General features: G+C 47.0%; 1 protein-coding gene across 2 annotated transcripts in view; it reads left to right on the forward strand.

Annotated features, from left to right (window-relative positions):
* Positions 1–16,246, forward strand: part of LOC106821614 (bax inhibitor 1-like) — a 77,423-nt gene that overhangs the window by 52,592 nt on the left and 8,585 nt on the right. The window contains exon 1 of one of the 2 annotated variants that reach the window (XM_014826503.1): positions 14,904–14,985. The exons of the other annotated variant lie outside the window; for it this stretch is intronic. Within the exon in view, the coding sequence (XP_014681989.1) occupies positions 14,936–14,985 (50 nt within the window). The 5' untranslated portion in view covers positions 14,904–14,935. Of the gene's footprint in view, positions 1–14,903; positions 14,986–16,246 lie in introns of those variants that run through there. 2 annotated transcript variants of the gene reach the window in all.

Below are 16,246 nucleotides of genomic sequence, written 5' to 3' on the forward strand. Positions count from 1 at the left end.
GCGCAGACATGCATGCATGGGCCTTCCGTGTTTTGCTTGTGCGCTTCAAACACGCTCGCTGCTGCAATGCTGCTGCTGCATTCGTTGTGCTGAGCGGATTAGTTACTGGCTCGCGTGGCTTCGGGGATGCGGCCGGCTCGCTGCTGTCGCGCTGGGTGTTCCTCCTCGCTGCTGCTGAAACCAGCTTTCGGCTTTTATTTTTTTCCGCTGCACAGCGCTGGAGGCATGGTGACGAGAGGGTAGCAGTGTCGGGATGCTGCAGCGCGCTGTTGCAAAGAGAGCGAGAGAGTGCGTGCGTGGCGTGCGTGTGTGTGTGTGTGTGTGTGTGTGTTGGTGTGTGTTGTGTAGTGTGTGCGTGCGTGCGTGCGGTGCGTGCTTGCGTGCGTGCGTGCGTGTGTGTTGGATGTGTGGTGTGTGTATGCGTCGTGCGTGCGTGGCGTGCGTGCTGCGTGCGTGCGTGCGTGCGTGCGTGCGCGTGCGCTTGCGCGCGTGCGCGCGCGCGTGTGTGTGTGTCTGTGTGTGTGCTGTGCGTGCGTGCGTGGTGCGTGCGTGCGTGCGTGCGTGCGTGTTGTGGCGTGCGTGCGTGTGTGTGTGTGTGTGTGTGTGTGGGTGGGTGTGTGTGTGTTGCGCGTGCGTGTGTGAGAGAGAGAGAGAGAGGCATGTGGACGCTGTGGGCATTCACATCCGTTTGATAGCGATAGGCCTCTACCCCTATTAATGGTGCGGGACGCACGCACGACATCGCATCGCCGCTCCAATGAAACTATCTTGCTTTGTACCGGCTATTTTTGGGCAGTGAAATTGGCCGACAGCTCCGCTGTGCGCGGCGGCGGTAGTTTTAGTGGACGTAGTTAATTACATCTCGTGGTGATGGTGGATGAAAAGGGTGGGTCTTGGTTGATGGGGAAAGACAAGCGCGTTCGATGGCAGGCTATGGTCTGATACGGGCTCTCCTAGTAAGTAAATGGTGTTTACGCGCACAAGTGCATAACGCGCTTAATTGTTGCTGATAATTTCTCGAACGCAAATTTCGACGGTTTTCTAAGCAGGCGGTGAGCGTGAGTTTTGTTTAACGCAATAACGGATGACGGTCGATGCATGAAGGACGTCAGCTCGAGGATACCGACGCGTGTTCTCCTTTGTAATCACCGCGCAAGGAATTTACAACGTATAGCGACGCGTAGACGCGCATATTCTTCTTCTTCTCGTCTCTATATATCTATCTATCTCTATCCTAACTCTAGCTATCTATCTATCTAATACCTATCTATCTCGCTCGCTCTCTTTTTCTCTCCTCTCTCTCGTCTCCTCTCTCTCTCTCGCTCTCTACTCTCTTCTCTCCTCTTCTCTCTCTCTCTCTCTCTCTCTCTTTCTCTCTCTCTCTCCCTCTTCATCTTCCCTCTTTATCCTCTCTCAGTGCCGTGCTCTTCTTCCTCTTTCTCTGCTCTCCAGTGCGTGCTCCTCTCCTCTTTCTCTCTCTCGATGCGGCTGCTTCTTCCTCTTTCTTCCTCTCCTCTCTCTCGCATCTCTCTCTGCTCTAATTCTGCAGGAATTCCCGACCTTCCGTTAGCTTTTCAAGCAGAAGAGAAATAACGAGATACAAGTGCTATGCGCGATTGTGCTTAGCGAATGGCCGGCCGTGTGAGGCATACTAAGCCATTGATTGGAAGCTGTTGTGGTCGAGAACTGCATTGGTCGGATGGAGGGTTACTGTGTGTGTGGTGACTGTGAGATGTGGAAGGGTTACTGTTGTGTGCTTGGTGGACTGTGAGGATGTGAGGGTTAGCTGTGTGGGTGGTGACTATGAAGATGCTGGGAGGGTTAGCTGTGTGTGTGTTGTGTGTGGTGATGTGAGTGTGGAGGGTTAACTGTGTGTGGTGGCTGAGCTGTGAGATGGGAGTGGTTACTGTGTGAGGGTGAACTGTGAGATGTGGAGGGTTGCTGTGTGTTGCGTGGTGACTGTGAGCTGTGGAGGGTTACTGTGTGCCGGTGGTGACTGTGAGATTGTGGAGGGTTACTAGTGTGGTGGTGACCCTGTTGAGGTGTGGAGGTTGCTCGTGTGTGTGTGGTGGACTGTAGAGATGTGGAGGGTTACTGCATGTGTGCTGTGGTGACCTGTGAAGATGTGAGGCTTGCTGTGTGGGGTGTGAGTGTGAGATGTGGAGGGTTGTTGCAGGGTGTGGGTGGTGACTGTGAGGTGGGTGGAGGTTGCTGTTGTGGGTGGTGACTGCTGAGATGTGGAGGGGTTGCGGCAATTGTGTGTGTTGGCTGACTGTGATGATGTGGAGGGTGTTACTGGTGTGTGTGGGTGACTGGTGAGATGTGGAGGGTTACGTGCGCGTGGGCTGAGTGACTGTGAGATGTGGAGGTTGCTGTGTGTGTTGGTGACTGAATGTGCAGGGTTGCTGTGTGTGGCGTGACATGTGAGATGTGGAGGGTTGCTGTGTGGCGGTGACATGTGAGATGGAGGGTTGCTGCGTGTGTGTGGTGACTGAGATGTGCAGGGTTTTCTGTGGTGTGTGGTGACTTGGTGAGAATGTGGAGGGTTACTGTGTGAGTGGTGACTGTGAGGTGGTGGAGGGTTGCTGTGTGTGTGTGACTGTGAGATTGTGGAAGGGTCTGTCCGTGCGTGTGTGTGGTGACTGTTGAAGATGTTGGAGGGTTACTGTGATGTTGTGTGGTTGACTTGTGAGATGTGGAGGGTTGCTGCGTCGGGTGCGTGACTGTCGAGCGATGTGGAGAGTTACTGTGTGAGTGGTGACTGTGATGGTGGAGGGGTTGCTGTGTTGTGTGTGTGACTGTCGAGATGTGGCAGGGTTGCTTTAGTGGTGTGTGGTGACTGCTGAGATGTGGCAGGGTCTGTGTGAGTGCGTGAAGTGTTGAGATGTGGAGGGTTACTGTGTGGGTGGTGACTGTGAGATGTTGGAAGGTGTTCTGGCTGGTGTGTGGTGACTGTGAGATCGTGGGCAGGGTTACTAGTGTAGTGTTGGTGATGGTGAGATTGGAGGGTTACTGTGCATTGTGGTGACTGTTGAGATGTGGAGCGGTTACTGGGTGTGTGTGTGTGCGTGATGTGAGATGTGGAGGGTTACGTGTGGGTGGTGACTGCTGAGGTTGCGAGGGTTGCTGTGTTGTGTGGTTGAACTGTATATGTGGAGGGTTGCTGTGTGTGTAGTTGGTGACTCTGTTGAGATGGGAGGGTTTACTGTGTGGGTGGTGACTGTGAGATGTGGAGGGTTTACGTGCGTGCTGTGTGTGTGTGCTGTGTGCTGTTGGTGACTGTGAGATGTGAGGGTTACTGTGTGGGTGGTGACTGTGAGGATGATGCAGGGTACTGTGTGTGTGGTGAACTGTGAGATGTGGAGGTTACTGTGTGGGTGTGCGTGACTGCTGAGTGTGGAGGGTTACTGTGATGTGTGTGGTGACTGTGAGGTGTTGGAGGTTGGCTGTGTGGTGTGGTGACTCCCGTGAGATGTGGAGGGTACTGTGTGTGTCGAGTGTGGACTGTGAGATGTGGAGGGCTTACTGTGTGTGTTGTGACTGTGAGGATGTGGAAGGGTTACTGTGTGAGTGGTAACTGTGATGATGTGGGAGGGTTCCTCGATGTGGTGGTGACGCTGTGCAGATGCTAGAAGAGTCGGTTACCGTGTGTGGGTGGGTGACTGTGAGATATGGGACGGTCCTAGCGTAGTGTGGGTGGTGGACTGTGAGATGTGCAGGGTTATCTTGTGTGTGGTGACTGTGAGATCGTGGGCAGGGTTACTGTGTGGGGTGGTGACTGTGAGATATGGAGGGTTACTGTGTGGGCTGGTGACTAGTTGAGATCGGTCGTGCAGGGATTGCTGTGTGTGATGGTGGATCTGTGAGATGTGGAAGGGTGTTACTGTGCTGTGTGTGTGTGACTGTGAGGGTGAGGGCTTTGCTGTGTGTGTGGTGACTGTGAGATGTGGAGGTTACTGTGTGGTGTGGTGACTGTGAGGTGTGGAGGCGTTGCGTGGTGTCTGGTGACTGTAGATTGAGGGTTACTAGTGTGGGTGGTGACTGTGAGATGTGGAGGGTTATGTGGTGTGTTGGTGACTGTGAAGATGTGGAGGGTTACTGCATGTGTGTGGTGGTACTGTGGAGTGTGCAGCGGTACTGTGTGTGTGGTGACTGTAGAGATGTGGAGGGTCTACTGTAGTGCTGTGGTGACGTTGTGAGATGATGGAGGGTTTGCCCGTGTGTGGTGGTGACTGTGAGATGTGCAGGGTTACGTGTGTGTGACGTTGAGATGGAGTTACTGTGGATGGTGGTGACTGTGAGATGTTCGGAGGTTACTCGTGTGTGTGTGATGTGACTGTGGAGGGTACTGTGGAGTGTGGGTGTACATGTGGTACTGTGGAGTGGTGACTGTGAGATGTTGAGGTTACGGTGAGTGGTGACTGTGATAGATGTGGAGTTACGGTGTGTGGGACTGTGACGATGGGTGGGAGGGATACTTGTGTGGTGTGACTGTGAGATGTGGAGTACGGGACTTGAGTTGTGGAGCTGACTGGGGTGGTGACTGCGAGGGATGGGAGGTTACTGTGTGGTGGTGACTTGTGAGATGTGGAGGGTTGCGTGTGTGGGTGGGTGGCTGTGAGATGTGGAGGTTGCGTGTTGGTGTGGTGACTGTGAGGTTGTGCAGGGTTTGGCTGTGTGGGTGGTGATGTGAGATGAGGGTTTACTGTGTGAGTGTGGTGACTGTAGATGTGGAGGGTACTTGTGGGTGTGTGACTGTTGCAAGATGTGGAGGTACTCGTGTGTGTGGTTGACTGTTGAGGTGTGGAGGGTTACTGTGGGGTGGACTGTGAGATGAGGATGCTTGGGTGGTGACTGCTGAGATGGTGGAGGGTTAGCTGTGTGCTGTCGGTGACTGTGAGATGTCGAGGGTTTGCTGTCTGTGAGTGTGGCTGATTGTGAGATGTGTGAGAGGGTTACTGGTTGGGTGGTGACTGTGAGATGTCGGAAGGGTTACTGTAGTGGGTGGTGACTGTGAGATGTGAGGTTGCTGTGTGTGCTGGTGACTGATTGAAGATGTGGAGGCGTTACTGTGTGTGTTGGTGACTGTGAGAATGTGCAGGGTTTACTGTGTGTGTGTGACTGTGAGATGTGGCAGGGTTACTGTGTGTGTGTGTTCGTGTGATGCTGTGTGACTGTGAGATGTGGAGGGTTGCTGTGTGTTGTGTGACTGTGAGATGTGAGGCGAGGGGTTACTGTGTGGGTTAGGTGCTGTGAGATGTTGCAGGGTTACTGTGGGAGTTGGTGACTGTGAGATGTGGAAGGGTTACTGTGTGGGTGGTGACTGTGAGATGTGTGGATGGGTTGCTGTGTGAGTGTGGTGACTGTGAGATGTGGAGGGGTAACTGGTGTGTGTGGTGACTGTGAAGATGTGAGAGGGTTACTGTGTGTGTGTTGTGTGTGCGGTGGTGACTTGTAAGAGTTGGAGGGTTACTGTGTCGTGTGGGGTGACTGCTGAGATGTGGAGGGTGCTGGGTTGTGTGTGGGACTGTTGAGATGTGGAGTGGTTACTGTTGTGTGTGGTGACTGGCTTGAGGTGTGGAGGTTGCTGTTGTGTGTGGTGACTGCTGAGTGTGGAGGGTTGACTGTTGTGGTGGTTGGTGACTGTGAGATGTTTGAGGTTCTGTGGTGAGTGTTGTTGACTGTAAGATGTGCGAGGGTACTGATGTGGGGTGACTGTGAGATTGTGGAGGGTTACTGTGTGGCCGGTGGTGACTGTGAGATGTGGAGGGTTGCTGCATCGTTGTGTTGGTGACTGTGAGATGTGGAGGGTTTTACTGTGTGGGTGGTGACTGTGAGATGTGGAGGGGTTTGCTGTGTGTGTGTGGACTGTAGGTGTGGAGGGTTACTGTGTGGGTGTGACTGTGAGATGTGCAGGTTACTGTGTGGTGTGTGTGGTGATGTTGGTGACTGTGAGAATGTGGAGGGTTACTGTGTGTGTGGTGACGTTGTGAGATGTGGAGGCGGTGCTCGTTGTGTGTGGTGCTGGTGAGATGTGGAGGGTTACTGTGTGTTGTGTGCGTGACTGTGAGATGGGAGGGTTACTGTGTGTGTTTGGTGGACTTGTGAGATGTGGAGGGTTGCCTGTGTGGGTTGGTGACTGTGAATGTGGAGGGTTGCTGTTGTAGGGTGGTGACTGTGAGATGCTTGGAGGCGTTACTGTGTGGGTGGTGACTGTGAGATGTGGAGGGTTACTGTGTGTGTGTGTGTGTGTGGTGTGACTGTGAGATGTGCAGGGTTACTGAGAGACGTGGGGTGTGACTGTGAGAGTGCTGGAGGGTTACTGTGATGGGTGGTGACTGTGTGAGATGTGGAGGGTAACTGTGTGGGTGGTGACTGCTGAGATGTTGGAGGGTTTGCTGTGTGTGGTGGTGACTGGTGAGTATGTGGAGGGTTACTGTGTCGTTGTGTTGCTGTGTGGTGACTGTGAGATGTGCGAGGGTTACTGTGTGGGTTGGCTGACTGTAAGATGTGGAGGTTACTGTGTGTGTGTGTGTGGTCATTGTGGTGTGGTGACTGTGAGATGTGGCAGGCGTTACTGCCGTGTGTGGTGACTGTTGAGATGTTTCTGCCAGGGTTACTGTGCTGTGTGTGTGTGTGTGTGGTGACTGTGAGATGTGGAGGTTACTGTGTGAGTGGTGACTGTGAGATGTGGAGGGTTGCTACGCTGTGTGCTGTGTGACTGAGAGTGGAGGGTTACTGTGTGTGTGTTGGTGACTGTGCAGATGTGGAGGGTTACTTGTTGTGTGTGTGTGTGGCGGTGGTGACTGTGCAGATGTGGAGTTACTGCTGTCTGTGTGTGGTGACTTGCTGAGATGTGGAGGTTACTGTGTGTGTGTTGTGTGTGCGGTGGGACTTTGAGATGTGCAGGGTTACTGTGTTGTGTTGGTGACTGTGGAGATGTGGAGGGTTTACTGTCGTGGGTGGTGACTTGTGAGATGCTGGAGGCGTTGCTGTGTGGGTGGTGACTGTGAGGTGTGGAGGGTTACTGTGTGCTGTGGTTTACTGTAGGAGATGTGCAGGGTACTGTGTGTTGTGTGGTGACTGTTGAGATGTGGAGGGTTTACTGTATGTGTGTTGGTGACTTGTGAGATGTGCAGGGTTTACTGTGTGTGTGGTTACTGTGTGGGTGGTGACTGCTGAGATGTGGAGGGTTTACTGTGTGTCGGTGTGACTGTTGAGATGTGGAGGGTTACTGTGTGGGTGGTGACTGTGAGATGGTGCAGGGGTTACTGTGTGTGTGGTTACTGTTTGAGATGTGCAGTGGTTACTGTGGTGTGTGGTGCTGTGAGATGTGTGAGCGGTTTACTGCTGTGTGTTGTGTGACTGTGAGATGGGCAGGGTTACTGTCCGTGCGGTGGTGACGTGAGATGTGGAGGGTTACTGACGTGTGTGTGCTGTGCCTGTTGGTGGGGACTGTGTGAGATGTGCAGGGTTACTGCTTGTTAGGTGTCGTGACTGCTGAGATGTGGCAGGGTTTACTGTGTGTGTGTGTGTGCGTCCCGCGCGCGTGGTGCTCGTGCGTGACGTGAGATGTGCAGGCCGTTACTGTGTGGGTGGGTTGAACTGCTGAATGGTGCAGGGTTACTGTGTGTGTGTGGTGACTGTTGAGATGTGCAGGGATTACTGTGTGTGGTGTGTGGTGACCTGTGAGATGTGGAGGGTACTGTGTGTTGTGGGTGACTGCTGAGATATGGAGGGTTGCTTGTGCGTGATGTGTGTGACTGTTGAGATGTGGAGGGTTTACTGTGGTGTGTGGTGAACTGATGAGATGTGGGAGGGTTACTGTCGTGAGTTGGTAACTGCTGAGATGTGGAGGGTTACTGTGTGGGTGGTGAGTGGTGAGATGTGAGCGGTTTTACTGTGTGCTGTTGGTGACTGTGAGATGTGGAGGGTTAACTGTAGTGAGTGCGTGACTGTGAGATTATGGAGGGTTACTGTGTGGGTTGGTGACTGTAGAGATGTGGAGGGTTTGTGTGGCTGTGGTGATGTGAGATGTGGAGGTTGCTGGCTCACATATGTGTGTTGTGGTGACTGTAAGAGTGGAGTGGTTGCTGTGTGTGGGTGGTGACTGTGAGATGCTGGGAGGGTTACTGCGTGGGTGGTGACTGTGGATTGGAGGGTTGCTTGTGTGTGTGATGTGAAGATGTGGTAGGGTTACTGTGTGCGGTGCGTTGAGTGCTGAGATGTGGAGGGTTACTCGTGGGCTCGGCTGACTGTGAGATGTTGAGGGTTACTGTGTCTGTGGTCGCTGTGAGGTGTGCACGCATTGCCTGTTGTGTGTAGAACCTCTGAAATATACAGGGTTTGTTGTGTGGGGAAGCGGTATGCTCTGAGTGAAACCTAAAATTGCAGTGGCTTACTGCGGAGGGGATGTACGTGAGCTATGCGGCTAACAGGACTGTTGGGAGCTGTGACTCAGCTATGCTGAGAAAAGCTGTAGGAGGGCTAGGAGTGCGCTGCTTGTAAGTAATACTACAGTGTAGTGCTGTGTGCGTGCGTGCGTGCGTGCGTGCGTGCGTGCGTGTGTGAGCTATACCGAGGAGTTTAGCTGGCGTAACAATAGTTCATCATGGCAACATCTCCCTGTAAGCAATTTACAATTTGTAATTTGTAGTATTTAATTGTTGTTAACACTTTCTAATGTGCAACCAATCTGTCTTATCACAAACCAACACTGCAATATCGGCAGCGTACAATAAGGGTTTTAATCTTTTAGATTGTGTTCAAACGGGTCCCAATATAAAACCGTAATAGGTTAATAAACGTAAATAGGTTATAAATGCTCTGTCAAAATATCTTCGTTTTTAGATAGTGAAGTGTGCTGTGACCAGTGCTTAGTGAGCAGTAGTCAGTGACAGTGGAAAGATTACTAATACTAATGATGAATACGTAAACAGCTAGGCCACTCCAGACAAATCATGCTGCGATAACAAATGACTTGGATGGTTGTTCATCTCCTGTTGCCCATCCCTTGCCGCGGTATGTCCGGATGTTCGTAAATTGAGCAGCTTGAATGTTTTGAAGGAAAGCATGCGCAATTTACCCTAGCATTATTGTGTTCAAAATAATGGTTTACATATATTCACAGCCCGACTTTCGCATAGGGTCTGTCGCAAGATTAAGTAGGCTTTGCAACATTCTTCGTGTGTGATTGTTGAATCACAAATGTTATGTGTAATGTTTCAAAGTTTTGCGTTCGTGAATGTTCGTCGTGGCTGAACCTATTCTAAAGCGCTTCGAATTACATGTGTATTTATAACGGCGAGCAGCTTAGAGTTGTAAAATAATACTTTCTACCACCACTTGGCATTCCTAGCGTGTTGTGTACGTGCTTACAATTATTTCGCCGTTAGAATCTTCAGCTGTTTGTTGTCTCGCGCTAAATAACTAAATAGCTATCTATTTCTAATCCATAAAAATTCTGGGCACACATTTTCGAAATATTATAACAAAACCTAATTGGGCTGTAATTTTGTACCATGAAAGAAGCTGAATTTCTATGGACATGTGCAGGGTTAAAAGGCGTGGTTGAGTTAATACAATCGTGCGCCATAATGCGAATATGTCATGATCCGTTGTCTGAATCGTGTCTATAATTCCCAATCCGTCGGTAGCTAAACCCGGTGCTAGACATTTCTCGTTTCTCTCTCGTTCGCCTGTAACAGCACGCTGCTTTTCCTTTATCCCGCTGGGGAACTCGTAGTAGACCACCGATGCCGAAATTCCCCAGGCGTGATATAGTCAGTGTGGTGACTTGCCAGGACGAGCTCTGGCGTTTAATACTATACCTCCGATCAATACTGTGGCTGTATAGGAAAAAACTTCCTCTTTACCACATATATATACGCACACGCGCGCGCCCACCCGTACACCCACGCGCGCGCGCACACCCACGCCCGCGCGCACACACACACGCCCGCGCGCGCACACACACGCCCGCGTGTACGCACAGACGGTAGAGCACAGCGTCCGTGTGAAGGTCCGCGAATGGACGTAGCTGAAATGCTGAATGCGGAACCAGTTCGAGAGCAAACAAAAACCCAAGTTTGCGAAAAGGCGAGCTTTTAAATGCTTATGAGACTCAAATATTTATTCACTTCTGCAGATGTTTGCAATGATTAAATTATTTGCGAAATGCATTTTTAATGTTTGCTTAGCATCTGCGTGCGGCCCACACGAGCAGGACAGAGGCGCGTGTACAGGAAACTGTTCGCAGCCGTCCTATACAACGCAGGTAGCTAAGTTGTTCATAGTAAGTGTGTAATCACCAGGCAGCAGAACTTGGTGAGTGTCACTGAACCGTTGGTATGGCTTTAGTCGCAAATCACTGTGATGTGACTAATATAACTGATAGCATTTATATGAAATGAACTAGTGCCTATCTACTATGGGACAATCTTACAACAAGTCTGATCTCGTAAGTGAAGTACGATTATCGATGGACGTTGCATGTGTAAACATTTACTGTTCTATAGAATTATAGACTTATGAGAAATTTTATTGGTAGTTTGTCAGTTTATCTTTTTTATTTTTTATTTAGTTAGTTATTTATGTTGTTGTTTTTTAATAATTTTTAATTTATTTATTTGCATTAAAATGAATCGCTCCAGCGTGAAAAATATCAATTGTTTCACAAAGTATATAACTTTAAACTATAAACTACATAACTTTGATTGAGAGATAGAGCGCGAAAGAGAGAGAGAGGGTCGAGTTAAGGAGTTCAGCAAGGGCAATTTTATTGATCTTGTTCCGTTAACCGAATAGGCTGTCCCACTCCAACTTAGCTAGTTAGCATATGGATTCCCCGAACGAATTATCATTTTATTTTTCGTACGTCAGATGTTCTTCATTTTGAAAATTTTAGAGAGTAAACTTACGATTTCACGATTTAAAGTGAATCCAAGTGTGAGATACATAGGACGACCTTATAACCGCGTGGACTCCTAATTAACTCACCGCGCTACTTTTCCGACCCACCTGGGACACATTTCGAAATTGCTTGTGACAATATTCCGGCAACGCGCGCTACGACGCGGGACCGCAAATATTTGTGGGCAAACTATCGCGAATTGATTGTGAGGAGCAACTGTGGTGGTCCCGTGCTGGCAGCGAGCAGTATTTGTTATTGCTGCAGACTGTTTTGTCCCTCCCGAAACTGCTACTATCCGCGTAAACCTTCATGTGCGCGTTATTGATTGTGACACTGTTTCGCCAACGATGAGCTAATACTAAACTTAGTAAGCTGCACGGTCGGGAGACTGAGAGGTAATTTATAGATCTACGAGTCCTTTTAACATGCCAAAATGATGCCAATTCGACAAGATCAACATAGTTCTCAATGGAAAGCACGGCTGATTGCTGATGTAAATATACGTGCGCAGTGTATTTATGCAAATATCGTTACGTTCATTTTACGCGACGAAAGAATTTCGTATTGCATGTATTCAAATATATGCCACTTCTAGTAGTAATATTTTATTGATGTGCTGCTGCACATGTTATATTTTTCCACGTTTTTTTTATATTTCTCTAAACATCTGCTAGGGCAAATACCCAAAGGACAATGAATTGCAAAAATTATTCCCGAACCATGAAAATGGAAATTGCTATGCCTCAACCTGAAAACTATTAATATTTGTCTCTCTGGGATCATTACGAATTTTGAATTATACTAAGATAAATTGATATTTTATTTGAAATCCATGTTTAATTAAAAAGGCACTTCTTTCTCGTTCACATGTTACCATTTTACGGTATAATGGCTTTACAGCAAGGTATATTACCATGTTGAATGTTAGCTCTCTGATTCTATAAACTAAATAGTGATGCTATCTAATATGAAAAGATAGTCCAAACGCCAGTTCTGTGCTCGGGAATGCAAGTTATGTATGATAAGCTAGCTATTTATATAGAATATCAATATATTCGCGTAGAAAATAGTTATTGGTTAACCGATAGACGTTGTGCGGTGTCTAGTTTCACATTGGCTGCTTTGTTAGTGAGCTTACTTTACGAGATGACGAAATCCCATGCTCAAGATAATCGATTTAATATGAATTATAGGGACAAAACGGAAAATATAAGTCTGGGAGTCATGTATATATGCATACCGTATTCCCTCGAATAAACGCCCGGCGTTTATTGTTTTCGTCACACTAATCACCCCGGCGCCTATTCAAGCATGCCTTTATTCAGGCAGGGGCGTTTATTGTTTCACTGCATGCTACACCCGGTATTTAATTTATTTCCTTCGTAATATATCTAGAGACAGGCCTGTTATTTCGTGCAAAGATCTGGCCAAAACATGGTTTCTTTGATGTTTTTTTCACGGAGTTTTGTTTTACTCTGGCGACGTTCGCACCTGCTTGTTATCAGAACAACTGAAAGTAATTAAAAACCCGTTAGAGAGAATTCACCGCATGGAACAATGGCACTTTATTTGATACATTTACATCACACGATATAAAACATAAAAACTGATGAAATTAACCAGCAAAAATATAGTAAATGTTTGTCAACATTACAAATAATCGCGCTCCATCAATTTCTGAATACGCCACTAGTTACTGATCACCGCGGGAACATTCTGCATTTGGAGTTCACAGGGTTGGAGACCCTGTATACATCATCACCCCCCCCCCGGCGACTATTCAGGCCCCGGCGTTTATTGATTTAAAGTATCTTTACCACCCCCGGCCCTTAATCACACATGTCTTTATTCAAGCAGGCTCTATTATTCGAGGGAATACGGTACGTGCGGTACACGCGGATATATTATACCTGATTGTACTTTAGAGACAGCTGAGACGAGTACTGTATATTTTTGCAATAATGAATTGTCTAGGCCCTTCACAACTACTGCTAAATACGTCGAGGCAAGGCAGAGGTCAGGTCATGTTCATTCGCGTAGATTCGGCTTCTATTATGCGATGAACTGCTTCGCTGTTCCATAGGAACGCCACCACCAGAGACCGCCACCGCCACAGCTAGCAGCCAGGATAACAGTATATAGCTTTCCAAATTTGCATGCATAATTTTTCTAACATAGTTCTCTGTTGAATTCTAAATAACACGCGTTACACTGTGTTATGTAAAGTAATGAAACTTTTTCAGAATTTTAAAACAAATCCCGGTACACTCCAAGAGTATAGAGTCTACTGAAGTTTTAGCAATTTTAAACGGTTTGCCATGCCTATTATATTGGCCTATTATATGCCTATTATATGGCCATGCTATTAATTACCATAATTATTTAATCGGTTACTCATTATTTATTCTTTTTGACATTGTACGTAATTAATGCATCGAATTAATAAAAGAATAATTAATGACGTAGATAAAAGAATTCAGTCGTTACTGTGAACACATATATGGTCTTACGTCACAAAGAATTTTAATGGTCAAGTCTTCAACCTCAGCCGAAAGATATATCGAATAATTAGTGTGTGTAATGATAATTGAGCACGAAAATTTTCCAGTTTGTTCAAGCAATGCTCCATTAGAAATAATTGCAACTTTAAAATCTTGATCACGTTATTCGGTTGTATGTCTTGATGTATTGTATATTGTCTCACGCACCAATGTTTCTACTTGTCGGCCCATGTCTTGCTATCTCACTAATCGTAGTCTATGTCTATCAAGGGTACATAATAAATAGACCACGCACATGGGGCGCATGGGGCTCATATGTACTCTTGATGTCTATGTACAGCATTACCACGGCTGTGAAGTTAGACAATTCCGCCAATTGACGTATATGTTATTCTATGATGAATGAATAATTTCTCAAGCCATCGGATAAACGGCAGCCGAGACACTTTGCATGTGAGCGAGCGCGGGTCATCGCCGGTGGCGTTTACATCTTGGCATGATGCACCACTTAATGGTCTGATGGGTTCCTTGGACGGTTTTACGCAGGAAAAATACTAATTTCAAGGCTAACAGCACTATAGCTACCTGCTCCGTACGAGGTCATGGTCTGATTGGTAGAACTTGAATGTCAGATGTGCTAGTGGGGCCTAATCGCCTAATTCGCCTTTAAATGATGGCAGTATCCGGTGTAGTTAGTATCAAGATCTCTATTATGAGCTCTTGATAGTATATGTAATTTAGTAGGCTGCCTTCATTGCATCAGGGGTGAATCAGGACAAATATCTCATTGGTTTCGCCTGATTACATTCATCATGACTGATCTGTGTTGGATGCAGGCACGCCGTTAGCTTAGCGACATTTTTTTCGTTAATCAACTTTACGCTTGCAGTTCTCGGAATCTTAACGATCACGGTGCAGGGCCATTACGGTATAATACGGCGGAAGAAGGTTAGGGGGGGGGGGTTATCAGCAGAACCGATGATAAAGTTTCCTCGCCACTGTTGTGAATGTCTCAGGTGGTGTGGCTGCTGCCAGGGCTTCTGGCAGCTGGTTCCAGTCTATTGTTGTTTTTGTAAAGAATGAATGAAGTTAGGAGTCACATTCAGGTAAATTACAAAATAGGCATAATTAAACGATCGGCGAACATAGCTTCGATGCGTGTACGCACTAGTCCTGGTAGTGGAAACAATAAAATGTGTGTTACATTTATTAGTAAATACATGGCATGAGTAGTAAACCAGTAAATAGAAGAGTGAGACATTTCACTGGAGGGCGTTATGACGTTCCCACGTTTTCCTGCACACTCGCCGCAAACACACGTATGTGCTTTCAGCGCGGTGATTGCGCCGCGATATATGTTACAGATGCTCAGCTTCCGAGGGCGAAACGTCAACCAATGACAGACAGTCTCTGAGCATGCAGACGGATCAATACATAGCTGCCAATAGCTGGGCATCTTTCATTGTGAATGCGTGCGTTCACGCGTTTCTCCCATAGTTTCTCCGATATTGTCATTGCTAATATGGCTGCTCCAAATTTTGATAGGTTTTTCAACAGCTTATCTGAACGTCTGTGAGTAAAGGGAGACATTACTGTGTATAGGATATGTAGGCGATATATAGAGTATGGCAGAAAATTGTTAAAATTGTGAACACAGCTAGTATGAGCTATCATGAGTCAGCGTGTATTCACTATGGACTGAATATCAGGGTCAACCACATACCAGCGCCTACATTTGTTTACTGTTTGTTTATATCATGTTAGTTTAGTCGGGATCGGCCTTGTAGCTCCATATCCACAACAACTCTAATCTCGGTTACGTAACTTGGTAGCTAAGCTATTTAATTTCAACATCGCATTATTGCTATTCATTTTATAAATAGGATGTGCTAGTTTATGTATGATGTGTCAATGATTACAGTCTGAGGAGCACCCCAGTTTAGTTGCAGGCTGCAAACATATTAGGCCTATGTGTTTGTTGCTATGCCCTTTACTGCTCTGCTGTTGCAATGCAGCACAGGTTTCAATGAGCTCATGTGGAATATGTGAGCTATACTGTGAGAATGTGTATCTATGGTACTATTCTATATATTCTCAGGAACACTGTATCACTTGCATTGTTGTTTAGGTAACCAATATCGTTACAATTAGGTGAATGCACTATGAACTTATATAACAGTAGTCATTGATACCTTCAAAACAATTGTATAATATGAGATTATCGTAAAATAATTGTAGGCAGGGGCGGATTCAGACCGTATTTGCCATATTGGGAAATACGGTCTAGATTTCAAAGTGCCCTTCGAAATTTTGCGCTAAAAAATACAGAAAACAATTTGATGGAATTTGGCTATATTCTTTATTTGTTTTCTTTTTCTTCTGATTCATTGACAGGACTTGAAAGAAATCAAAATTTTACATGGTATCAAAACTAGCTTTGATATCTGAAAAAGAAGGAAAGTGCTTGAATCATTCTGCATTAATTGCTGGTATGCAAAGCGCAGGCAAAATGAAGCAGAAATAAAATTCCATATGGTTTTTAGCTATTGCTGCTTGACTAAATGTGTACTCAAATGGTGCTCATTTTTGTGCCCAGAGACCCTTGAAATTCAAAATTTCAATGTGCTTCCGCGCCTATAACGGCGCCCACTGTGGGGTGATGTGCCCTTTTTGGGGGATGTGCCCTTAAAATCTGGAAAAATACTGTCTAGCTTCAGCCTTGAAAAACATACCAGCATGGTACCGTGCAGCTATTATAATGCATTGTCTTTATCTTAATGTGAAAATGTGAGGTCCTATGAGAGGGTCATAGAGTGTACAGTTATGGTTGTGG

Source organism: Priapulus caudatus, unplaced genomic scaffold (assembly GCF_000485595.1).
Source record: "Priapulus caudatus unplaced genomic scaffold, Priapulus_caudatus-5.0.1 Scaffold79, whole genome shotgun sequence".
NCBI classification, from domain to species: domain Eukaryota; kingdom Metazoa; phylum Priapulida; class Priapulimorpha; order Priapulimorphida; family Priapulidae; genus Priapulus; species Priapulus caudatus.